This window comes from Panthera pardus, unplaced genomic scaffold (genome assembly GCF_024362965.1).
Source record: "Panthera pardus isolate Hobbes unplaced genomic scaffold, ASM2436296v1 HiC_scaffold_8, whole genome shotgun sequence".
Lineage (NCBI taxonomy): Eukaryota > Metazoa > Chordata > Mammalia > Carnivora > Felidae > Panthera > Panthera pardus.
Window position 1 is genome coordinate 96,265,549 of NW_026527013.1, and position 26,508 is coordinate 96,292,056.

Consider the following 26,508-nt stretch of genomic DNA (forward strand, 5'->3'; position numbering starts at 1 on the left):
AGGGAGGTAGGAAATAGGATCAGAGATGTTGGGCATGCTGCGGGGGCAGGGGGTGGGTAGTCATGTGGGCCCTGTAGGACGTTGTTAGTACTTTGGCTCTTATTCTAATTGAGACAGAAAACCATGGGAGGATTTTAAGTGTCAGGAGGCTGGAGTGTAGGCAGAGAGACCAGGTAGCAGGCTATTAGGGATAGTCAAGGTCAGAGTTGGTGGTGTGGTTGAAAGGGGTGGGAGAGCGGGTGGTAAGAAGTAACTGAACTCTACGTTTTGAAGGTAAAGCCTACAGAGTTATTAACTTCTTGCCTAGATGTGGGATATGAGAGAAAGAGGGGGTCAATGGTGATGCAAAGTTTTGTCCTGAGCAACTGATAGAATGGAGTTAGTACTTACTAAAATGGAGGGCATTTTAAATACTAACCTGTTAAATAATCAGGTTTAAGGGGAGACATCAGAAGCTGTGATTTGGACACCGTATATTTGAGGTATGCTACTTATATACCTCATTAAGGAAAATAAATGTGTGAAATTTAGCTGATTCTACATTCCCTCAGAGGATTATTTCCAGCAATTTCTATTGTTCCTTAAGTATGGTCCTTGAGCAAGTCTCATCCTCCCGCAAACTGTGTGCCAAAATAGAATGTTCATGTGACAAAGAGGACTCTTCCTAGAGCGTGTTCTGATACTGAGAAAATAAAATTTCCTCCATATTATTATATCAGTGACTTTATCCTTGATAGTTTCCAGGCAAACAAATAATAAGTTCTACTCATTGCTTGATTACCTTTAGTTGGGCACTGTGTATATATTTCACGTGCGTATACCTTACATGTGCCTCATGAGATAGATAATGTAATTTGTACCTGAAACACTGAGGCCTTGGGGGTTAATTAATTGCCCAAAGTTACAGAGCCAGGACCTAAAGCCCACATGGTCTAATCTCCTGAGCTGTTACTAACTGCCATGCTACCCAGCTGCCCACATCACTGATAGTGGACTCACCATCAACGGTGACTTGTATCTTCTGACTGGCTGAGAGAGTTCCATTTCCCTGAATGTTGACCTTCACGATGTAATTGCCTTCATCAGTGAACTGCAGTGGGTTGATAAGCAGAGATGCATTGGGTGGCATCATGGTGAACTTGTGTTGGTATTCCAAGTCGGGAACCACAGACTCATTCACAGAGCCCAGTAAATATTTGGGCATTGTGTGGGGTCTCTCAAACAGCCATATGATCTGGATGTCTGATGCCGGAGTGTGGAATCCATAGTGCACGGGGAGGTAGAGGGCCTGACCCCTGATGCCATGAACGGTGCGTGATGGCACTGTCACTTTCAGCCCCAAGCAAGCGCCTGCTGTGAAGGAAAGGAAAGTTGTAGTGATCCTGAGCCACATTTCACAATCTAAGGGGCAATGCAGAGAAAACCTGATTAGGTGATAATGCTTACAAAGGAGAGAGGCTTCCAGGTACTGACCGTTCTAGTACCTGTTACCTGGAGAGGTAAATATTTGTCTCTGAAACCTTCTGCAATTTTAAAAACCCCACCCAAAGACTATGTTGATTGAGTGGCTTCTTTAAAGGCAAGATGAAAAGGAAAAGCAGAAGTTATTATCTTTGACTGAGAAAAGGAGAACTGGGAAAGATTATTAGTTCTAAAGTCCAATGACACCTCTAGAATTATGAAACTGTGTTTGATTCATATTATATCATAATGAAACTATGTGATTCAAGAAACATTGAGGGGCTACTTCCTCCTCAGAATCTCCCTCCAAAGTCTTCTGAAATGGCTTCTAGTCTATTATTGGAAGTTTTAGCCTTTAGCCAAAGCCTTGTCACATGGAAATATCCCAAGAAGAGTGGCATGAAGCCATTATCAGTTATGATCAATAATTCTTGCCCAGAAACAGGAACCTGGTGTGTGTTTGAGGAACAGCAAGAGGCAGGAGCAGAGGGAACAGAGTGGAGGAGGAGTGTGGTAGGACATGAGGTCAGCAAGGTGGTTGGGGCCAGATCAGGCGGTGTCTCATGGTCACAGCAAGCACTTTGGCACTTTTTCTGAGTGAGATGGGGATTAAACTAGAGTTTTGTGAGCAGACAGGGATATGATATTTCTCCTTCTTCTTGACTTCCTCCTTCTCCTCTTCCTGCTCCTCCCTCTTCCTCCTTCTCCTTCTCCTCCTTCTCCTTCTTCTAGATATACTCTAGCAGCTGTGAGAAAAGACTGAGATAGGGGCAAGAGCAGGAGCAGGGAGACCATTTAGGAGGTGACTGCAATAAAGTAGGCAAGAGATATTTGTACTGTAGACCAGTATGGTAGTAAAAGGTATTGTGAGAAAGGCTGGTGATGCTAACAGGATTTGATGGCACATTGGGGTGAAATACAAGAAACAAAGAAGAGTCAAGAATGAGTCCAAGGTTGTTGATATGATCAACTGGAAGAATGGATGTCATTTGTTAATGGGCAACTAATAAATTAACCATGGGGAAGACTGAGGAGAATAGACTTTTGGTGGGGGGGCGCAAATTGGGAGTCGATTTTGGATATGTTCATTTTAGAAGCCCATTTGACATCCAAGAGGCAATACTGAAAGGATATACTGGGCATGAAAGCTTGATTAATGTGGGTTTAAGAGAGAATGAGGGCCTGGAGGACTTGGGGGGATGGAGTTCTGCTAATGCGAGGCCCTGGCTCCTAGCATCCTGCCTGCCTGAGTTGTTTGGGCCCATGCACTCACTGCTACATCTGCAGGTTTCTTCCTACTTTCTGGCACCTGGAAATTTCCACACCTTTACCTTGAACCATGATATACATTTTTAAATGTTATGTAGCACTTCTGTGTGTTTGCAATTGAGAAGAGACTCCTTAGTTCAGACTACCATGTTGCTAGAATCCTAATTAAAAGCTCTTTGCTTCAACATCCTCATTTTATTTTTTAAATATATATTTTTTTATTTTAGAGAGAGAGAGAGAGAGAACAGGGGAGAGGGGCAGAGGGAGAGAGAGAGAATCTCAAGTAGGCTTCATGCTCAGCAGAGAGCCCAGGGAAGGGCTTGATCCCAGTACCCTGGGATTAAGACCCGAGCCAAAATCAAAAGTTGGACACTTAACTGACTGAGCCACCCAGGCACCCCACAACATCCTCATTTTTTCTTAAATGTTTATTTTTGAGGGAGAGAGAGAGAAAAAGAGAGAGAGAGAGAGAGCGAACAGGGGAGGGGCAGAGAGAGAGGATGGTACAGAATACAAAGCAGGCTCCAGGCTCTGAGCTGTCAGCACAGAGCCCAAGGCAGGACCTGATCTTGTGAACCATGAGATCATGACCCAAGCTGAAGTCGGACGCTTGACCCACTGAGCCATCCAGGCACACCCTTTCTTTCTTTTCAACATCCTCTTTTTAAAAGGGAGTAGTATACTACCAACATCATATGAACATTTGAAATAGTGGGGGAGAGAATGGGTGGAATTGAAATGTGAAATATTTTGAACAGTGAGGGGGAAAAAAGAATGGAAACTGCAGACAGTGAGTATAGACAATATTTCTGGGGAGTTTTGCTGTGAAGGGGAGCAGAAAAGTGTTCTGTTCCTTCTTCTGTTTCTTTGAATGGGTGCTGAACACTATGTCTGTAGCTACTGGAATGATCCACTACAAAGAGAAAACTCGATGAAGCCAAATATAGATGAGTAAAGGTGGAATAAAATCTTAGGTGAGGAAAGATAAAAATTTGGGCACAAATAGATCTTACAACTTCAATTTTCTCGTATAAAAATAGTTCTTTTCTTGCTTTCCTTTTTCACCCCTACTTGAGAGATGGCCTTTAAGCTTTCTCTAAGTTGTGTTATAAAAAGGCCACCAGTATTAGGAAGAGAAAGGTAGAAAGGTCTGTTTGTGCAATGATTTCTTTGGAGAAATGGAAAGATGTAGGCCTGTTACTATAAGGAATCAAGTTTTACCAACAGTAAACCTCTCCTTTTGCTTCCCAGGATAGAGGTTAGTGCAAAGGTTTCCATCATTTTGGTCTTTGGCTAGCTGTTGGTAGAGAGTGAGACCGGGGTCCAGCAGGAAAGTTAGAGAACTCAGCAGAAAACATAAAGAGGAGGATTACAGAATGTTAGGGGGGAGAAGGAACTCCTAGGTGCTCATCAGAAACTGACTGTATGGACTGAGACTTAGGTGACTATCTGGGCAAAAGAATTATGTGTCCTATAGTCTCCTTGGTTTCTGTATTTGTGATGGACTTTGTAATTTTTTTTTTTTTCTCCTGAGAATGGGCTGTGCCTGCACATTCATTTTAGTGATTTGGTTTGTAACAAAGGAGTTACAAAGGTATAGGATTTGCTTCTGTTTTCTTTTCTGGCAAGTGCAAGAATGTTTAATTTGTAGTTGTTCCTCATCTGAATCATTAGAAAAAGAAGGAACTGGTGCTAGGAATTCTAAAGAGGAAATAAAGTGGATTGCAGAAAAGGAGTGGTGGTTTCTGCAAGGAAATCATAAGAGAGAGAAAAAAGAAGAGAAAGTGAATCTAGGACTTAAACCTCATAATGATTGTGGTATGTGAAGCAGGGGTCAACAGAAGAGAGTGAGGTTCTTCAAGTCACAGATTCAGAAAGACATTGGGCATTTGGATGAGGGACCAGTAAAGGAAAAGATTCTTCTTAGCATCTGTGTTATCTGCACAAAACAACATGCATCTACATGCTTTTCATTGAAAGTGGGGATAAGAAGCTCTGGACACATTCCTGGTAAGCAAGAAATAAAAATTTTTTGTATTTGACACTTTGTATTTGACTACCTTACACTTGAAGGTGAAGGGCCCATATTTAATTGAAAGGGCCCAAAGAAATTTGAAGTATTGAGTCTCAGGTTTTAGTCTGCTTATTAAGTCACAAACCCTGGATATCTTTTAATAAGGCAGAAACTCTGTGTTTTTTGCCAAGGAACCATGGGGGATGGTGGGAATCCACGTCATTGTCTTGAGAATGCCCTGGAAAAAGCTGTGTGGCTGCTGACTTACAACTCAGGAATTGCCTTTGACAGTGAGCTCTAGGTTTAGATGGCATTCTTGTTTGGGGAAGTCAGCAGTCCTTGTGTAGGTTTTTTTTTTTTTTTTTTTCCTTTTGTATTTTGGAAAAGGGAAGAACTGTTTTTCATCTACCTTTTTTTTTTTTTTTTTTTTTTTTTTTTTTTGGTAGTTGTAGTTGTAGTTGTAGTTTAAAGAGTAACTGAGATTGTAATAGTCTGAAAATGCTTGGGAGGCACTTTACAAATATGGAGTGCTAGCATGACTGGAATAGAAATGTTGGTGACTTTTGTATCTTGAATCAGAATGTTGAATAGTAAGTACAAAAAAGACTGATTGGAGAGTCTATGACTGGAGTTGTGGAAAGCAAATGTTATTTAATAAAAGATTAAATACAATACAAATGTTGCAGCCCAGGAATAATAAAACTACTTTAGAAGAAAATAACATTTTATACAGCATTTATAATAATTGTTTAAGGAGGGTTAACTAGTTTTTTGAGCTATTTTGAAAACTGTGTCATGTAATAATGCCTTAAATAATATATTGCTATCAATACCTCTGAATGTATTCAATGTTTATAATATCAAATGATATGAAACCATATCATTTAAATTTTTTTCAAATATGTGTGATTTTTCAAATATACATATGACAGTGAGAGATAGCACAGCTATTATAATAGCTTTTTCCTTAGACTGTCTACACCATTTTTATCAGATAAATTATAGGTAGCACATTATAAGAATATCAGCAAAGAGTGTAATTCACTTCATACAGTAACTTATCTCAGCTACTAAAATCTTTTCATTTTGCAGGAAAGAACCTATTGATATGATGTAATCCTTACATGTAGTAAACTTTAGTGAATAAACAGATAATTGGATAATTCCTCTACACCTTCAGAACACACACTTTTTGCCATTGCTGTGTGTCACACTACAGATGTGATGAATCTGTGCTGTCAAAACAGTAGTTTATTAGCTTAAAAAAATTAGCTTCATTTTGAAAATTTCTCAAGCTCTCTTTTCTAGTTTTATGAGAAAACCTAAAGAATTAAAACTACTGATTTTAGAAAGTTAACCTCTGTATGAACAAATAAACTTTAAGAAAATAAATGTAAAAAAATTGATGAAATTTTAATTTCCTTTGATATTCCAAATAATTGGACTTAAATAAAAATTAAATTTTATTATTAGAGTCACTAACACCTACTTCCTAAATATAAAAAAGGAAAACTCTTAGACTTTTTGCATATAAGGCATTATACTAACTTGGAGAAACATTAATAATCCGAGGTACAATATTATAGCAATAATTTCACTTTTATGGACTCCCTTAAGCTGTATAACAACAGCACTATAAAAGACTGATCCAGTGGTAAGGAACACTTGAAGTCATATTGTGAAATTTATCTATATTCCAGCAACAAATATTCTGTAGACTAGTTGCACTGTATTGGATATAAACATCAGACTTCAAAAAGTGACCTCTAGCTGTACCTCAAAATAGTTGGCATTTACTTCCCCTTTATCATGTACAATATTAGCAAGCATAACACAACTATTGTTGACTGAAAATAAACTCCTGTATCTTTAGAGAAAATAGAAATTATGGAGTTGTACTTTGAATAGACTTTACAAACTACATTTTGGGCTTCAAATTAAAAAAAAAATTTAATATTTATTTATTTTTGAGAGACAGAGAGAGAGCATGAGCAGGGGAGGGATAGAGAGAGAGGGAGATAAATCTGAATCAGGCTCCAGGCTCTCAGCTGTCAGCACAGAGCCCGAAGTGAGTCTTGAACCCACGAACCACAAGATCATGACCTGAGGCAAAGTTGGAAGCTTAACTGACTGAGCCACCCAAGCACCCCTTGGGCTCAAATTTTTAAGATTTTTTTCAAAAAGAAAAAACAATCAGGGGGGCACCTGGGTGGCTCAGCCAGTTAAGTGTTTGACTCTTGATTTTGGCTCAGGTCATCAACTCACTATTGGTGAATCCCACATCAGGCTCTATGCTGACAGTGTGGAGACTGCTTGGGATTCTCTCTCTCTCCCGTCCTACTCCCCTCACGCACTCTCTGTCTCTCAAAATCAATAAATAAACTTAAAAAAAAAGAAAAAAACAATCAGATATCCAATATTCTAAAAGCAAAAAGATTTCCACATTACATATGGTCTTTACAACACACTATCAATGGAGAAAAGTGAATTTACATATGAATAACTTAAGGGATAACCGCTTTAACTACTTATGAACATGCTATTTCTCTAAAGTACATTTTAATTTTATTTTAGTCAAAATCTTCAAATAAATTGTCTATAAGTTCTTCTTAAAGCCAATTACAAAAATATCACTTAATGAAATGACAGCATTCCTATTGTTATACAGTTAAAAATAAGTGGGGGCACTGACACATAGGATACTTTCAGAACCCAGAAAAATGCACAAAGGCAAGAAGTCTGTTATGGTAATTGTTTATTTTTTCTAAGAATTTCAAAAACTAAAAACTACATAGGCTTGAGTTTGACAACATAAACACTGGGACAATCACAACTATGGGAAATTCAAACACTTCTTAGAAAAATTTACAACTGAACATTTCAAATATGTGGGATATATACAACATTAGGTATAAATTTGAATAATAATCACATTTATAGTGAAAACTATAACAAAAGATACCAGTGAAAGCAAGGCTTGAAACTACTGAAAAAGGCTAACACTTAAATTATTTAGCTAATCTGTTCTTATAATTTAAAGAATAAAGTATTTTTTAAGTCCCTATCTATTGACTATAGATAAAACAAGAAATGAACTTGACTTTTAAACCTGATAAGTAGGAAGAATGAAAAACAGAACACCTAGTGAAAAAAATTGACATAAAATAGTAGGAATGTTGAAGGAAGACTCAAACTCTAAGACTAAAGAGGAGAATGAGGGGAAAACAGTAAAGTCAAGAAAAAAAAAATAGGACTAGCCATTGGGCAAAGAGAAAGGCTAAAGGTATTTGGAGAAATTATACTTAACACATTTTTCCCTATTGTGTATAAAATATTTTTTGTAACTTTGAAAACACACCTTTTCTGCATTTTGTGATAGGTAACTCAAATGAAGTAGAGCTGACAGTTTACTACAATATCTTTAATTAAAATCATTTTCATAAACTGTTTCAAGTTGCACTAAAATCAGTCACAAATTTATGGCCTATGTGAATACTTGCCAAAATAGAATGCATTAAAGACTATTAAATCTATATGTAAACTGTAAAAAGAAGAAATTCATTCAGTTTTTAGGTCTTTAATGAATGCTGTTGACAATAAATGTTGTTCTAAGAAAACCACAATCATCTACTTATTGAGCCTCATTTCTCCTAAAATGTTCTGCTTCTTTTCTGGAACAAAGTGTGTTATTGTTTAAAAGGTTCTGAGCTGTTTTTCAATTATCTGAGTGAATCTGCAGCTTAAAGCAAATATTTACCTTATGCCCACAATTAAAGAAAACCCAAACAACAGCTGAAACACAATTCATGCAGTGCCTTACCTAAGAGAAGGAGGTATATTTTGCACTGAAAGATCCCAACCGTGCTGCTGAAGGACTCCATGAAAGCATCCTGTCCCATGCATACAGTGCCCTGTTCCTGGTGGCAACTTGGTTCATGGACCAGCAGCTGGTGGTTTATTTGCTAGGGAAATTAGCAGTGAGGTAACAGACCCTATCCTGTCTCTTGCTTCTGTGATTTGAATACAGAATGAATGTGTATACAAAGGACACAGGGAGTGGGAACACCTGTTATGTGCTCTGCAAGAATACCGGCTTATGACTTTAGAACAGCTTTTTAGCGATTATCAGACTATCAGTAATTGTCAGTGTATTTCACGGATCATTCTTAGTTATTAATAATCACATGAAGGAGAACATCCTTTTGGGTGACTTTACTGAAAAATAGTATGCTTTCATAATGAGAGAATATTGTGAAATTTCCTGAAAAGTGTAAGTTGGTTTCCTATCAGGCAAAAACTATGCCATAATTTTGAAATTAAAATTCTTTTTCTATGAAAATTGAAGTATTTCATATATCTGCTAAATAGTTATAAATCAAGTCACTAAGTAACATGTAAAAATTATACTAAAGAATTAAAACAGAGCACTGAATATCTTTAAAACTGATTTTTTCTATGTAATATTTTCTATTACAAATGTCTGGCATGGTTTTATTCAATCTATGGATTCATGTTATTTTTAAAAGCAAACCGCAGGTGTGTTTCCAAGTGACAGTGAATCATGGACCATGCATAATTATAATGAAAACAGATAATATCTGAAGCTACATTTTCACAGCTGAAGCATAGAGGAAGTAAACCAATGGCCCAGAGAAGCTCTTATAGTCTCTGCTGTGGTGTCAGGGCTATAGCTTTTCAGCCTGGCTTCTTCATTGCCATGGGAGCAAGCAGCCTTAGCACTTCCTCTTAATTTGCTAAGTTATAAGTTAACTCCCATTTAATTTCATTTATTGCAAGAAGGCTCTAGTCCAAGACTTCCACTACATAAAGTATGTAACAAAAGCATGTAACATAAAGCATATAACAAAGTATGTGAGAAAATCTGCACCAAATCCAGCAAAATTTCCTAGCGTAAATCATTTGTAACCATAAAGGCTCACTTGAAGGAGTTAAATGATAAGAGGAAAGAGATTCCCAAGCGTAATTAAGGGTTAAAAAAAAAAAAAGGAATGATAGTTATTTTGGAATCCAAGTTTTGAAACACTTTTTGCATTAAGGCTCCCAACACTTCCAGAAATGCTTCTATAGGCAAAGAGAGAGAGAGAGTAAGTGACTTTTGGAAAACCTGAGGCCTCTGCAGAGGTCATTTTATGATCTCTCCATGATTCGGAAAAACAGCCAGAGCTTCCTCCCAGGTAATTACTATAGCACAGTTTTCTCTGTGGTGCCTCTAAATCTTGGACATGTATCTACTGCAGCACTTATCTCACTAATCTCAATTAATTTTATTGCATGTTTATTCTTGCTCTGGGCAACTCCAATACAGAAACCAGTCAAATTTGTTATGGATCCTTAGCACCTACCTGGTGCCTAACTAGTATTTTTATTAAGTTGTTCCCTGAGAAATAAACGCCAAATGCTCGTTGGCCCATGTCTTCTGATTCTCAGCTGATGTTAAGAAGTGCATATAATTTTAATATTGGTTTGTACAAAATATAATTCAGAAATATAGATATCACATAGATTTCCCTCATATCTTTTAAGTCAATATTAATCTCTAATTGTCTTTTTAAAATAAGCTCTTTCCAGTGTTTTTCGAACCCAGTGCTGGCACATAAGGAAACCTTTTGGGCCCTAGGCAAAATGAGAGAAATGAAGACAATGTAGTGATGTTTTTTCTTAATGTTAGGTTTACTCAATATAAAGGGCTGATTTTTATTCTGAGATTTTTTGTTTCTTTTGCATGATATTTTAAAATGTCCTTTATTTTATGAAATAGGTGATAACAGACACTATATAAACAAATGCCAAAATGAATCATAGTTGTGATCTTTTCATGTCATGGCACACACGGAAAAACGGCACCACCTGTATCTAACGCCTGGGGAAAGTGCTACGTGGCATATGCAATGCAAGGCGCCCTCTAGTGGCGGGTGGTGGGCATAAACTCTTACGGGTCCCAGTCATTTCTAAATACAGGATGTTTGCACAGGAAGTCGTACAAGGTAATGATAAAATAGAACTTCAACTGTTGTCAATTTTTACATGGTTGCTGAAAATGGTTTAAAGTGCTTTATTATTATATAAGAAATTTCCCACCATCAATATCTCACATTTGACTTGTAACCCACAGAGGGGTTCTGCTGTACTATACTTTTCAGTGGCCTATTTATTGATCTTAGTTATAATTACATTTAAAGTGAAAAGTCTGATTAATCAATCTATATCCATGGTGATTAAACTTCAAGCAATGAGAGGCACCTGGGTGGCTCAGTCAGTTGAGTGTCCAATTCTTAATTTCAGCTCAGGTCATGATCCCAGGGACATGGGATTGAGAACCATGTCAGGCTCTGATCTAAGCATGACTGCTTAAGATTCTCTCTCTCTGACTCTCCCCTGTCTCTAAAGTAAAAAAAATAAAATAAAATTTCAAGCAATGAAAGGAGTCACTGTGTTGGGGGGAGATTTTAGGGAAGGGCTTTTTTGCAGCTTTTCACGTCACACTATTTATCCTCTAGTTTAAATTGTAAATAAGATTGGTCTTGTTTCATAAGGCAAGCAGTCTGCTACATGCATTTCAAACCCCTGCATTCATTATTTATTAGTAGCATATGAATATTTTGGAATGGTAAGAAGAATTGGAAAAGTGGTAAAATGCCAATGCCAAGGTCAATGTAGAATAGTGGGGACTAAGAACTGGTGAAAGAAAGCACTGTCTTATGTTGTAATTAGATTTCAATTTACAGGTTATTGGAAAGACCTGGCTGCTAGAGGAGGCCATCGCAATCGCCTCTGGCTGTGCTGGTGTTCACTCCTGTACAGTTCTGTCTCCCAGAAGCCTAGGTCTCCTCATGTGGCTGCTAAACGACTATGTAGCAGTCTTCCTTCCTGGGCTCTTCTCCAGGTCACTGCTTTACCTTCAGTAAGTGTTTTTGTTTTTGTTTTTGTTTTTGCTACTCCTTGCTCCGAAAGTGCAGTTACTTCATCCTGGAGAGGCCACAACTTTGTGCTGCTTTCATGTTTATAGGATGATTTGAAATGTATCTTCCTAATCAAACCAGCTTTTATTTAAGTTTCCAAAGGCTCCTTTTGTTTGGGCCACCAGAAATATGCCCTTATCCTACTTTCCTGCTAATGCTGCTGCCTTGTCCAGATCAACTTAAACTCTTTGCTCTGATGTTCCAAAAATGGGGCTGTCACTCCTTTACCAAGGGCCTACCATCCAGGAAGCCTTTCTTAAGACTTATTGGCAGGCCATCCAAACTTTCCACTAGTTTACTCTGGCCTACCACTAACGTCCTTCAGGGAAATATGAAAGTCCTAAATAAGCCTTACATTCATTTTTGAAAAATGGAAATGAGATAACATGCTTCACCTTTTAAAAAGTGTCCTTTAGGGCTCTAGATTTTTTTTGTTTAGTTTAGGGAATTAAAAATGCATCACGTATGGCTCAATTATTTTCTATCATGTTAGGGTACGCTGAATTAGAAAATATATTTAGACAATAGCACTGATTTACTTTACATGTTTTCAACATTATAGTTACAGCCTTTAAACTTTTAGAAGACTGGATTGTTCATTTCTTTTTAGTTTATAAGAAATAAACTAAAACTTAAGAGTATTAGAGTAAAACAAAGTTTTAATGCTTTCTTGACTTTTCAGGGTCACGGAGATACAGAAAACTCTCATTTCCCCGATTTGGCTGATAGAAAAAGACAAATACATGGAATAAAAAAGTTTTTTGTTTTGTCACTTGTAACTTCGTGTATTGACTATATAAAGGGAAAATTCTGGGTTTGGATATGGGTTCTAGTTCTGACTCAAGCTCTAATTTTAAAATGTGTGACCTTGAAACCTGAGATGGAAAAATTTTCTCATATCTAAAGAATGGATTTGAAATTCTAGAGCTGGCTGCCTATAAGAATCACTGCGGATCTTAAACAAAGAACCTAAAAGAAAACATTAGCAATGGCAGACTCCGCCAGTGAATTTGAACGGTCAGGTTTGAGAACTACTGGTCTTGGATCAGCTATAATATATGCTTTTCAACTAGACTGTAAACTCTTTGAGGACTGAGACTGTATATTACTAATCTAAAGTGCTTAGTGTAGTGTCGCCTAGTGCCTAACAATCAAAAATTGAATTGGGTTTCATTTTACATGCCAACATAGTCAGCAGTTTCTGTTTCTTTTGGTTCTTTCAGAGACTTTTAAATATTGAAGATTTTCATACAGTAAGAACTGCCTGGCAATAAAGACCAGAGCAGGTAAAGAATAAACTAAACTAGGGTTGCCCAAAAGTACCTGGAATTTTTTATGGGGTACAAATAACAGAGAAGCATATAGGGAAACATAATTTCAAAAAGAACTGTTAAGCACGACAGAAGTATGCACAGGGTGGTTCTTTTGGAGCAGAGAACTGGGAAGAATTGTGACTAGAATACTTCATAATTGTAAGGTGTTTTACAATGTATAAATTGCATTCACCTACATCATCTCGTTTATGCTTACAAAAACCCTAGGTCAAATATTACAACCTCATTGGTAAAAATGAGACAAAGACAAAAGACAAGACACTGAAGTCAAATAATACTTTCAGAACTGGAAATAACCTCTGTAAGGTCCTCTAAACTTCAGTCATTTGCAAACTACTTTTATTATTTTTGCCATATCTTAGTACCACCCATGCTATTTTTTTTACCGAAGTTTTTCATTAGTTTGGCACACTTCAACACTTTTTCAGTTGTCCTAAGAAATACTTTTGAAATCATGGGTTTCTGATAAACATTAATTAAAAGTAAATTTAAAAAGAATTATTGCTACCACCCTTCAGGACTCACTCTGCAACACCATACATGAAATTCTTACTTAAAGCAACATCTTGGGGACGTCTGGGTGACTCAGTTTGTTAAGTGGCCCACTTTGGTTCTGGTCATGATCTTGCGGTTTATGGGTTTGAGCCCCATGTGGGGCTCTGAGCTAACAGTGCAGAGCCTGCTTGGGATTCTCTCTCCCTCCGTCTCTGTCTGCTCCCCCCTGCCTTGTGCTTTCTCTCTCTCTCTCAAAATAAATACATAAACTTAAAAAAACCCAACATCTGCATAATCAGTCCTTCAGTTTCTGCTTGCATGTCTGCAGTAATCTCAGACAAGTTACTTAGTTTCTCCATACCTTAGTTTCTTCATCTTTAAAATGGGGATAATTGAAAAAAAAAATAAAATGGGGATAATTGTACCAACCCCATAGGATGCTTATGTGGATAAATGAGATAATATATGTAAAGCTATTAGCAGAGTTCTTGACATGTAGTAAGCGCTCAATAATTGTTACCTGTTGTTAGTGCTGGGTCGCTTTCCCCCCCCCCCCCCCCCCCCCCCGGTGTTCTCATAACTAGAACTTTTTTTTTTTTTTTAAATTTTTTTTAAGTAATCTCTACACCCAACATGGGACTTGAACTCACAATCCCAAGATCAAGAGTCACATGTTCCACCAACTGAGCCAGCCAGGTGCCCCTGGAAAGTTCTTCCTTAAATTAAACCCAAAAGACTCTTCTACCTTCCTCAATTTAACTGAATTGCTAAAAGTTGAAATGAGAACTTTAAAGTGACATGTGTACTTATTATTGTTGCATTTTCCATCTTGACTTGCCTTAGATTAGGAAGGTAGTGAAATAAATAGGTAGGGGTTAAATCTTTGGGTTTTATAGTTTTTTTTTGCAGTGGATGCCAAGACTGAGGAAGAACAGCCCTAACCCTGAACAGCTGCCTATTGGACAACCTGGACCACACCTTTCTTCAGGCCAAGCCCAGAGCCAGCTAGAGAGTCCCAGGTTCTCAGGTCACTTCTGGGAGACTGCCTTCCCTTAAGTTCCTGTCACGTCAATCTCAGGTCCTCCCACTCCGCCCGTCTCTACTAGGTGGGGTTTCCTCCATTATACTCTTAGGGGAATCACGTCAGTCTGGTTTATATACTGTCTTCTCAATGCTTGTTCCTGTCGTTCAATGCCTGGTCACCTACGAGTTAGCTTTTCGTTTTATCAATGGAGTTACCAAGGGCAAGGAATTCTGTCAAGACAGGCGGTCGCCGTGGTCACTCAGAGCAGCAAGATTTGCAGGCTTAACTGAAGCGTCCACTGTTTTGCTTGCTGGGAAATGTAGTACCTGGGCTGTCCTCTCCTCTTCATTGCGGGTTTCGGTGGTAGCCGGAAGACTACAATTCCCAGCATGCTCAGGGAAAGAGAGAGGATGACCAGGGTCGGCAGCTCCACGTGACTACTCACTATGGCTTCCCTGTGTACCGGCCAGCTGTCTGGTGTTTGGGCGTGATTTGTCAGTTCTTTGCCACAGAATACCCCTTTCACGATTTCGACATGCAAAAAATCAAATCTCTTATGACCCGACAGGTAAGTCGCAGAGGCTGAAGCAAAGGCCTCCTTCGTTTCTGCTGGTAGAGAAGTCTAGATGGTCTGTCTCTGGACCGGGACGGGCGGACACCTAAGGTATGGCTGGTGGCAGGTGGCAGGGGCACTGGAAAGTCGGGGCACACCCTGGAAAACTAATCTGAGCCGCCCTGATCGGAGCTCTGCTCAGGCGGGTAGCGGCGTCCCAGAAACATTCCTTTAGATAAGGTCAATGAGGGAGTTTCAATGAAGGCTATCTTGGTTTCCCTTCCTCTCCCTTTTGCCGTCGTTCCAGTGACAGTCCCAGCTGCCTGCAGGACTCCCTTTATCCAGGCTGCCTGTCGTCTCTGAGCAGGTGGCCTGGGTAGGCGGGTGAGGTCTGTGCAATAGAGATGACCTGGAAAGAGTGGAAAAAAGTGGATGAGTTGAAGACAGAATTGGTAGCTTGGTGACTTTGGGCAAGTTCCCAAACCTTATAGCCTAAATTTCCAGATGCTAAAATGAAAATAATTATTTTTGTTAATCTTATCTTACAATTCTGAGAGTCACCAATAAGTTAATGCGTGAGAAATTATACTTAAAAAATCATTGTTATGGCAAAATAATGGTCTTTTATTTTTTGCCACAATGATAATTCATGAATAGAAAACTTTGCTTTTTATTCCATCTCATAAATGTTATGGACTTCCTAGTCATGTCTCAGCTTTCTTCAAGCAAGAAATTATGACTTTAGATATCTTTATTTATTCAACTCTAATATTTCACCGTAATTGACCATACTTTATTACTTTTATATGAGAGAAGTTAATTCAGGGTTGTAAATTAGAGATTTTGAGAACTTTGGAGAATATGAAGGGTAGTCATTTAGTGAAAGTTTCATTTGTGAGTTAGGTTTGTTGTTTATTAGAAAACAGATTCCAAATTAAATTCTTATTTGAGAATTCAGAATTTGAGAGATACCTGAATAGGTTACAAATGGTAGATATCTTGTGAAGAATACATGAGTCCTACGTGATTATTTTACCCCTCTTAAATTTTATTGTTAATGTCACAAAAATAAAATTAAAAAGTTCTGTGAATAATAAAAGATTTAAGTAAGTGGCGATCCCTCACATTTGTTGAGTACTGGTATTATGGTTCATACCACTTGTTACTCAGGGATGTTTGCATCTTGCTCCATCCAGTAGTAGCTCTGTGACCTTGAAGAAGTCACCTTTTTTGAGCATTTGTTTCCACATCTTTAAAATAGGGATGATAACACGTATCTCATGGTGTCAGATTGATGGTGATGTTCATATGATATGACGAAGCTAAAGAGATCAAGGAGTTAACACAGCATCTGGGTCTTACGAAGGAAGTGCTTGATCACAGAGTTCATCTCAGTGGCTGCACTGATGCTGAGAAAGCAGGAAAACTGGAAGCAGGCTGTTGCAGTAACAATAGTAGATGATTTCAGGCTGACTTTTGGTATCTGTTTGCTTTTTTTTTAGTATCTCTTTAATTTTTACACCAATATACATTATATCACTACTACTCCTAAACTGCTTCTAGAATGCTGAATTTGGACTTTTGTACATCAGCTAAATTTGGTCTTCTGTCATGTTGCTTGCCATATAGTTCAGTGTAGTCATCACTGTATAGCAACATTGGTTGTTTTATTGGTTTTTAACCTTATTTTGTAATACTGGAGGGAGAGAAAAAACACAAGTCCAGATACCCGTGATATGTTTAGATCTCCTAAATGTAGTGAATTGTTGTGTAAATGGTGACTCTTCAGCCTCAATCAGTTGCTTATTGGACTTGAGCAGCTCAAATCAGTGCTTAGGATAGAAAAACCCTAAAGAACACATACAAAATAACTGGAACATACTGTGTAAAAAGTGAAGTAAAGTTAGAAGTTTTACACAGATTTTAAAAGTCATCCTAATTATATTTATTTATGGCTTGACTTCCACATATTTAATCATTATGAATACACATTTCATAAATCTTTAAGATGTGAAAATAGAGTGCTGCCTGGAGTTACATTGGGAGATTTTTATTTAGTAACATTTATTATTGGGTTAAATGTAGTAGTATTACAATACATATACACAAAGATGTTTCTTTTTTGTGAGGCTAAAGAATATACAAATAATATTGTTAATGTGGAGAGATATGAAAGGTCTATGAAACTTACGGGTTTTTTTGGCATTTCAGCTTTGCAAGGATCTTGCTTTGGAAAAGAGTGGGAGGGTGGGCTTTGTTAGCTCTGTTTATTTATATGAGGTCTGTTGTACAGCTTTCTCTATTATGCTGGCCTCTGTTTTTTCAATTCATTCAACAAATGTTTACAGAGCACTATGTGCCAGGCACTATTCTCAGTTTGGGGGTGTGCAGCAGTGAACAAATCAGACAAGTGCTCAGGCAGACATAGGGATTAATGCTTTGGAAGAATAGAGGATAGGAAGGTCTGGAAGTTGTTGGCAATTTGCGGTTGTTGATAATTTTAGATAGGGTGGCTGTGGAAGGCCTCACTGAGAAGGTGACATTTGAGTAAAAACCTGAAGGAAGTGAGGAAGCAAACCATGTGGATATTTGGGAAGGAGCATTCCGGGTGGAAGGAAGAGCAAATGTGGAGGCCTTGAGGCAGGACCATAGCTGAGGAACAGAGGCCAGTGTGGGTGGAGTAAAGTGAGGAGAAAATAGTAGAAAATGAGGTTGGGATGAGAGCCGAAAGCAGGAAGCCGGATCACACAGGACCTCATCGTGACCTCATCTCCTACTACTTTTTTCCTTACTAATAGCAAAGCCATGCTTCCATTTTGATTGAAATAGCAAGCAGAGGAGTGATGCCATTTTACATATGTGGACTTCACAAAGACATTTTTGGCCTCTTTTATTTACTTCTTTATTTTTTTAATGTTTATTTATTTATTTTGAGAGAGAGTGAGGGAGGTGCAGAGACAGGGAGAGAGAGACAATCCTAAGCAGGCTCCTCACTGCCAGCAAAGACTGGCCTCTTTTTAAAGAATAGGTTGAAGAGGGAAAAAGAGCAAAAAAAGGGAGAACAATGAGGATGCTATTGCAGTATCTGAATGAGAGAGGATGTGGGCCTTATACAGAGTCCTCGTGGTGGAAGGATTGAGAAGAGGCTGGATCTGTGGGTATATTGTAAATTTAGAGTTGACAGGACTTCTTGACAGATCAGATTTGGGCTGTGAGAGAAGGAGAAGCATTAAGGTTGATTCCAGATGGTTTGGCCCCCTCAATTAGAATTGCCATTTAACGAAATGGGTAAGGCTGAGGAAGGAACAGATTCAGGGAAGGCAGAAAGTTTTTAGACTTGCTTTTTAAAAGCCTCTTTTAGATATTTAAGTGGCAAGATTAAAAATAGGCACTTGGCTAAGAGTCTGAATTTCTGAGGAGAAGCACAGGATATAGATAAAAATTTGGGACTTAAAAACATATATAAGGTATATAAAGTGGCTAAGATCACCCATGGATTGAGTGTGGATATAAAACAGTCCATGGTTGGAGCTTTTGAGATTTCAATGCTGGAAGGTTAGGGTGGATCTAGCAAGGCAAACTGAGAAGGAGCAGCTGGTGAGGTAAGACCGCAGCATCTCAAAGACCACCTGTCCCCTGTCAGACACTGAATAAATATTTGTTGGATAAATGTTGGATAAAGACAGCAACCAAGTAGTGTGGGTCCTGGAAGCCACGTAAAGAATTGAAAAGAGAAAGGAGTGATCACCTGTGCTAAATGCTGCAGCAGATGGGTGGCAGAAGGTGAGAATGAGCTTTGGATCAAGCAGCATGGAGGTCATTGGTGACCTGACAATAGCACTTCTCATGAAGTGGTGGGGAGGAAAGCTGGATTAGGTGGGTTAGAGAGAAATTGAGGACTGAGTATAGCCACTACGTTGAATTTTGCTGAAGAGAGAAAGAGGCAGAAATCACCTCACATGCTCCTTTGATCATTGGGACATTTAGTTGCTAGTCTCATAAATGGAAATAGAAGATTCATTTAGGCATAATAGAAGTAGTCTGAATTGTTAAAATGTGCTTTGGGCAAAGAAAAGTGCAGAGGCAGGTATTTTAAAAAAAAACTTTTTTATTTATATATTTTTTAATTTACATCCAAATTAGTTAGCATATAGCACAACAATGATTTCAGGAGTAGATTCCTTAATGCCCCTTACCCATTTAGCCCACCCCCTCCACAACCCATCCATTAACCCTCTGTATGTTCTCCACATTGAAGAGTCTCTTCTGTTTTGTCTGTCTCCCTGTTTTTATATTATTTTTGCTTCCCTTGCCTTATGTTCATCTGTTCTGTGCCTTAAAGTCCTCATATGAGTTAAGTCATATGATATTTGTCTTTCTCCGACTAATTTCACTTAGCATGACACCCTCCATTTCCATCCACATAGTTGCAAATGGCAAGATTTCATTCTTTTTGATTGCCGAGTAATACTCCATTGTATATATATACTACATCTTCTTTATCCATTCATCCATCGATGGACATTTGGGCTCTTTCCATTTGGCTATTGTTGAAAGCGCTGCTATAAAAATGGGGGTGCATGTGCCCCTTTGAAATAGAATCCCTGTATCCCTTGGATAAATACCTAGTAGTTCAATTGCTGGGTTGTAGGGTAGTTCTATTTTTAATTTTTTGAGGAACCTCCATACTGTTTTCCAGAGTGGCTGCACCAGTTTGCATTCCTACAAACAGTGCAAAAGAGATCAGAGGCAGGTATTATTTATGCTGAGCTTTGTATAAATTTAAACTGAGAAAATTTTCAAAACAAATACTAAATATAAAAGAAAATCAAATAATGGTTAATGATTACAGTGAGTTTCAATTTCGTAAAAGCAGAGTACTACAGTTATAACCATGAATTCCTGCTTTAGAGAAGTAAAGATAAAAATGATTTCTTTTTTGTCAATAGAAATTTATAAACTTGCTAATAAACTTGCTAATCTTAAAATACACATGAGTGTCAGATGTTGTGCTCTGAGACATTTATGTGAAAAATACAGGTGAGTGTCAGATGTGCTCTGAGACACTTATGTAATTCCTCATTTCTGTTTTGATAAAAGAGAAGCATTTCTCTGTGATCACAGTAATATTCAGAATAATGGTTAGCACTTAAAGAATGCTTGCCATATACCAGACACTGTTTTTGGCCTCCCACATACATTATCTCCTTTACTCCTTACCACTGGCCTCTGCATTATTGTCACCATAATTAGAATATAAAGACAGGCAAGGTAGGTAAGTTGTTCAAGACCACAGAGTCCATTCCCTGCATCACTGAGTTCCCGTGCTTCCCAACATGTAATAGGGTTTCCAATTTTTACGACTTTTATTTTGTACATTTGTTAGAAAGTTGCCATATAGTATTAGGAGATTATTATATGGGGTGACTAATCTGGAGGTAAGGCCCTTTCCTAGATATTAGTGTGTATCACTTTACATTTAAGGCATTGGTTTCTTTACTGAGTAGCTCTGGGGAAAGAGAAAATTACATGTGATATATTCCTCCAAGAATTTCTGTTGGATTGATTACACAAATCTGTACTTTTAAAAATATTTATTTAAAAGGCATGACAGTTATATTTTTAAAATATATTTTAGGGGTGCTCATGCTTTTGAATCAAATTATGAAGTTTTACACTTGTGCGTTTATGTATATATATGTGCATGTATGTGTGTATGTGTGTGTGAGAGAGAGAGGGAGAGGGGTAGAAAGAGAGAATATGAGAGAGAATGAAAGTGAGAGAAACCTGGGTGTGGAGTCTTCTGGGAGTAATGAAATACTTGGGAGTGGGGCAAAGCACTTGCTGTCATAAAAAATTGTAGTCATGACTGGCCATATTATAATAGGGAAGATAGAATACATGGCTCTATAGTTTAAAAATAAGCAAGTTCTGCTCTAACTCTCAAATAGTCAACCTAAGTAAACCATATATTTTGGCTACTAAGGACCTCAAAGGACCAATATAAGGTACCTAAAGGACAAAACTCACCTCAAATTTATGCATCAGCTAATTTTGCTCACAGTTTTTTCAAATGTTTATTTATTTTTGAGAGAGAGAGACAGAGTGCAAGCAGGGCAGGGGCAGAGAAGGAGACAGAAATTGAAGCAGGCTCCAGGCTCTGAGCTGTCAGCCTGGAGCCCCATCCAGAACCCCCACAACTCTGAGATAGTGACCTGAGCTGAAGTCGGACACTTAACCAACTGAGCCACCCAGGTGCCCCTCACAGACTAATATTTACAGGGATTTTAGTTATCTGCTTTGAATAGCCTATGTTTAAAAAGAGGCTTTCAAAGAAAAGTTAGATTGCTAACTTCTTTCTGTCTTGTTCACTTTCCCTGGTACAAATGAGACTTTCAGAGTCCCTCAGTAGATTGTGAATATAGAAATTACCAGGTACCAGGGAGCTAAAGAACAGTAGAAAGCAGCAAGATAGGAGATTTGTTATACAGTACAAATTGGGTGCATTGGTGAGAAATAATCAGGTAGAATCAAGGGATTACTTACGTATTAATTAAGCAATTAACATTATTTAAAAGTCTTTGATTAGCTCAATTGGTTGGTGTATTATATCAGAGAATCATAATACTTGTTCCTTTTTATCAGGTGAATTTGGTAATGATTAATAGATAAGTCCTTTTATAGAATGCTTTTTGTCACCCAATTTTCTTTTCTTTTCGTTGTTTTTAAACTATGGTTAAATTAGACTTCAGCCATTAGTTATGAAGATGTCATATCATATTTTTATTTTAAACTTCCAAAAGTACATCTTTACTTGATTTAATAATACTATTATTAAATACTATTTAATATCATATTAATACATATTAAGTATGTTAAGTGACAGCTGTTTTTAGAACATACGTTCTATATATTTTAAAGCAGGAAAATTTCTGTTTTTAATGGTGATTTCTATTTTAGTAAATATGTTCTATCATTTTATAGTTCTGCAGCAGAATTAAAATTCTTTTTATTATTATTTTTTTAAGGGTCTGAAAAGCCCTCCGGAGAACCTTAGTGATCTTGGTGCCATTGAGAGTCTCCGGGTCCCTGGAAAGGTATTGATCTATATGTGTGAGCGTGACTTTTCACTTCCTTAAAAAATAATATTGCCTTTGGATAATAATTGATTCACAGAAGCCTTTCCTTCCCACAGGAAGATGGTAGTTATGATAAAACTAGGTAAATGTTTATAGTATAGTGGGCTTGGGGCTTGTTTTTGCTTTCATTACTCACTGGGATGCAGTATGATTCATTATAGTGAAACAGAAAAATGCAAAATTGATAAATTTAGAATTTATTATTGTATCAAATTCTTAGCCTGAAACCAGTTTTATATGTATATATGGAACTTATTGATTTATATGCTGTAATTTGGAGAAATAAAATGAAATAATTTACTTTTTATGCTGTAACATTTTGAGCCAAATATATTTTTGTTATGGAGCAGACATTTTTGAGTAAGTAGCTAAAGCATAGTTTATAATAAATTATAAATATCTTAGATTTTAATCTCCTGATTCATGTGAACTTATGTTTACATATTTTAATAGGTGTTACTTGAAAGCTAGTTGGCTTTCCCTCAGGAGAATTATTAACCATTGTTAAAAAAAACAAAAAACAAAAAACAACCGTGCTGTTCCTCACTCTGGGATATTGCCATTTGAAGCTGCCTTGGTGAATAGCGGCTCCATCACAGATCAAAGCATTGTCTTCTGAATGTCTGCTCTTGTGATTTTCAATTTGAGGATGATATTTCAAAATACTATTTGTTTCCTGTGTCTGGCATCTTAATACATAGGGCTTGTTTCTCTTGGTCAGCAATCATAAGTCCTCTCATGACGCCTCAGTGTCAGCTGCTCAGGAGAGTGATTTCCCATCCCCGTGAGGAGCCTTATCCCCTAATGTGAATTTTGTATTTACAGCTTAGGCTTTATTTGGGAGCAGACCCAAACATATTCTCCAAATATGATAATATTCCAGCCAGCCCTTTTGCATGAAATGACTTTGACAAAAACCTTAAAGAGGCATTTTGAATAGTTTTATATAATGTTATAAAAGATTATTGCATGTGATGAAATTGGGAACTAAGCAATAACCATAAATCCTAATTGACAATTCTTTTTATTTCTTTGACTCTAGAAAAAAAGATTATCATGCATTATAAACATGCCTTAAATTGGATTGCGTTAGATGTTGTATTGCGTAAGAACTTTGTTGTTTTTAAACCTTGTGTGAACTTTGTTGTCTTTTTTTTTTTAATGTTTATTTATTATTTTGAGAGAGAGAGACAGAGCACAAGCCAGGGAGGGGCAGAGAGAGAGGGAGACACAGAATCGGAAGCAGGCTTCAGGCTCTGAGCTGTCAGCACAGAGCGCAATGCTGGGCTTGAACCCACAAACTGTGAGGTCACGACCTGAGCCCACGTCGGCCATTAAACCGACTAAGCTACCCAGGCACCCCTGTTGTCTTTTACACTGTGCACCTTGATGTTTTTCCAGTACTTGTAGGTAGTGAATTTATAATGATCTCATTACCCAGTCTCCTCACTGACCTCCCCACCCGCAGCCCCATCAGTGGCTTGTGGTGTGTAATTTGAGATGACTGCTTCTGGGTGGAGAGGCTAGTCTGGGATCATATGATCAGGGTATGTATATGATTCAGGTGATGATTAAGCTTGGGGCATTGGTCTGATTGACACTCACTAAGAAGCTAAGTTAAATTATAAAATAATTAATAGTAAAATTAGTATCATGGCATTGGGCTTAAATGCAGCCTTACTCAAGAAAGCTCATAAGTCCTTGTGCTTGTTCTGTTCTCTCTGTGCATTCTCTGGAAACATCACAAGTGCTGCAGGGTGAGCTGACTGCTGCCTTCTCCTCTGCGTATTTTTGAGACTTTAAGAGTTGCTGGATCAGGAGAGTAGTGAAACTCCAGTCAGTACACCAAGTTTGAGATGGGTGAAGTTCCTACTCAGGACTGAAATTAAGAGTTAAGAAGACTTGTGTTCAGAAATGCCCTTATACAGTGTAGTTTGGTATAACTTTAATGCTGAGTATATGTTTCATAATTTAGATGTTATTTGAGCACCTGCATGGCTCAGTTGGTTAAGTGTCTGACTTCAGCTCAGGTCATGATCTCAAGGTTTGTGAGTTCAGGCCCCCCATGGGACTCTGTGCTGGAAGCTCAGAGCCTGGAGCTGCTTTGGATTCTGTATTTTCTTCTCTCTCTGCCCCTCCCCTGCTTGCACTCTGTTTCTGTCTCTGTCTCTCTCTCACAAAAACCCCCAAAACACTATTTAGATGTTACTCTATAGTTAGGTCATATATATAATATATATAATATATATAAAGTTTTTATTACATCCCCAGAATTTATTCATCTTCTGTCTAGAAGTGTGTACTTTTTGACCAACATCTCCCCATTTACCCCACCCCTCAGCCTCTGGTAACCATCATTCTGGTCTCTGTTTCTATGAGTTTGACTTTTTAAGATTCAGCATATAAGTGATATCATACAGTATTTGTCTGTCTCTATGTGACTTATTTTACTTAGCATAATGCCCCTCCTGGTCCACCCATGCTGTCACAAATGGCAGGATTTCCTTCTTTCTTATGGCTGAATAAAATTCCATTGTATATACGTACTACATCTTTATGTGTTCATCTTTTGACTGACAATTAAGTTGTTTCCATACCTTGGATATTGGAATGCTGCAGTGAACGTGGGAATGCATATATCTCCTTGAGATGGTATTTTCATGTCCTTTGGATATATATCCAGAAATGGGATTGCTGAATTTTTAATTATTTTGAGGAACCTTCATACTGTTTTCCATAGTGGCTGTACCAATTTATATTCCCACCAACAGCGCACAGGGTTCCTCTTTCTCCACATCCTCACTAATTTAAGTCATTATCTTTTGTCTTTTTGATGATAGCCAGTCTACCAGATGTGAAATGATACTGCATTGTGGTTTTGATTTGCATTTCCCTGATGATGAGTGATGGTGATATATATTTTTCATGATTTATTTTTTTAATAGAAGTATTATTTTTTTTAAGTTTATTTATTTATTTTGAGAGAGAGAGAGAGAGAGTGTATGTGCACATTGGGGAGGGCAGTGGGAGAGGGCAAGAGAGAGAGCATCCTAAGCAGGCTCTGCACTGTCAGCACAGAGTTCCACAAGGGGCTCAAATTCATGAAATGTCAGATCACAACCTGAGCTGAAATCAAGAGTTGGATGCTTATGTGACTGAACCACCCAGGTGTCCCTAACATGATTTATTTTCATACAGTTGTCTTAAAATTAGTGTCACGGCTAGTTCTTGATGATTGAACTTCTGTGGCTTCAAAAAACAACTTTTATATTGAGTTTTTTAAGTTGTTAAAAATATTTCAACAAAATGTAAAACATGAATTTAAAATTATTATTTTAAAATAACCTTTTCCTGTAATAAAAAGTTAGTATATACTGTGAACAAAAAATACGGTAAACAGAAAAAGATACCTAAAAAAATCACAAAAATCACCAACACAGTCAAGGTTAACTTTGCCTTCTGATCTTTTCCCCATGCATATTCAAAATTTTATTGAGCATCTATTTTGTGCTAGACATTCTCTAGGGACTGAATATAGCAGTAGACAAGAGAAAACTTCTCTGTTGCCAGAGAGCTTACCTAGGTTCAAGCAGAGGGAAGATAGGCAGTAAACAAGGTGATGCAAAGTATGACAAATACTATGAAGGAAATAGAGTGGTAATGTAGACTGTGAAGCTGGAGTCTCTTTCACATGGAGTAGTCAGTGTAGGTTCCTCCTTCCTTTTCTGTTTCAAAAATGGTTTCCTATAAATTATTCTGAAGCTTGGGTTTTAAACTTAGTGAAACGTATTGCAGAGAAAATGCTTGCAGTATATTACTAGGTTTAAAAAGCAAGCTACCCAGTTATTTGGCTTGGGTAGATATTTTTTGAACTTAATTTATACCTGTTACATTGCCTGTTATCAAAAAGACAAGAAATAACAAGTTAGCAAAGATACGGAGAAAAGGAAGCTCTTGTTTACCATTGGTGGGAATATACATTGGTACAACCGCTATGGACAACAAAAAATTAAAAATAGAACTACTGTATGATCCAGCAATTCCACTTACAAGGAAAATGGAAACACTAAGTTGAAAAGATATATGCACCCTCATGTTTACAGCAGCGTTATTTACAACAGCCAAGACATGGAAACAACCTAAGTGTTCATAGATGGATGAATGGCTAAAGTAAATGTGTGTGTGTGTGTGTGTGTGTGTGTGTGTGTGTGTGTATGTGTATGTGTGTACACACATATA

The 26,508-nt window shown here is 37.6% G+C and overlaps 2 protein-coding genes across 8 annotated transcripts in view; one reads left to right on the forward strand and one right to left on the reverse strand.

Annotated features, from left to right (window-relative positions):
- The window catches only part of HEPACAM2 (HEPACAM family member 2), a 43,139-nt gene extending 34,279 nt beyond the window's left edge, over positions 1-8,860 (reverse strand). For 2 of the 5 annotated variants that reach the window (XM_053898558.1, XM_019443323.2), the window contains exons 1-2: positions 8,565-8,856; positions 1,000-1,353 (exon numbers count right to left, since the gene is read on the reverse strand). In XM_053898558.1, coding sequence (XP_053754533.1) covers positions 1,000-1,353; positions 8,565-8,643 — 433 coding nt within the window. In that variant the 5' untranslated portion in view covers positions 8,644-8,856. Of the gene's footprint in view, positions 1-999; positions 1,354-8,564 lie in introns of all 5 variants that reach the window. The other 3 variants (XM_053898557.1, XM_019443326.2, XM_019443324.2) reach the window with 3 other exon arrangements.
- A 6,116-nt stretch (positions 8,861-14,976) lies between these two features.
- VPS50 (VPS50 subunit of EARP/GARPII complex) overlaps positions 14,977-26,508 on the forward strand; it is a 139,374-nt gene continuing 127,842 nt past the window's right edge. For 2 of the 3 annotated variants that reach the window (XM_019443318.2, XM_019443320.2), the window contains exons 1-2: positions 14,978-15,145; positions 22,159-22,227. In XM_019443318.2, the coding sequence (XP_019298863.1) occupies positions 15,113-15,145; positions 22,159-22,227 (102 nt within the window). In that variant the 5' untranslated portion in view covers positions 14,978-15,112. Of the gene's footprint in view, positions 15,146-22,158; positions 22,228-26,508 lie in introns of all 3 variants that reach the window. The other variant, XM_019443319.2, reaches the window with a different exon arrangement.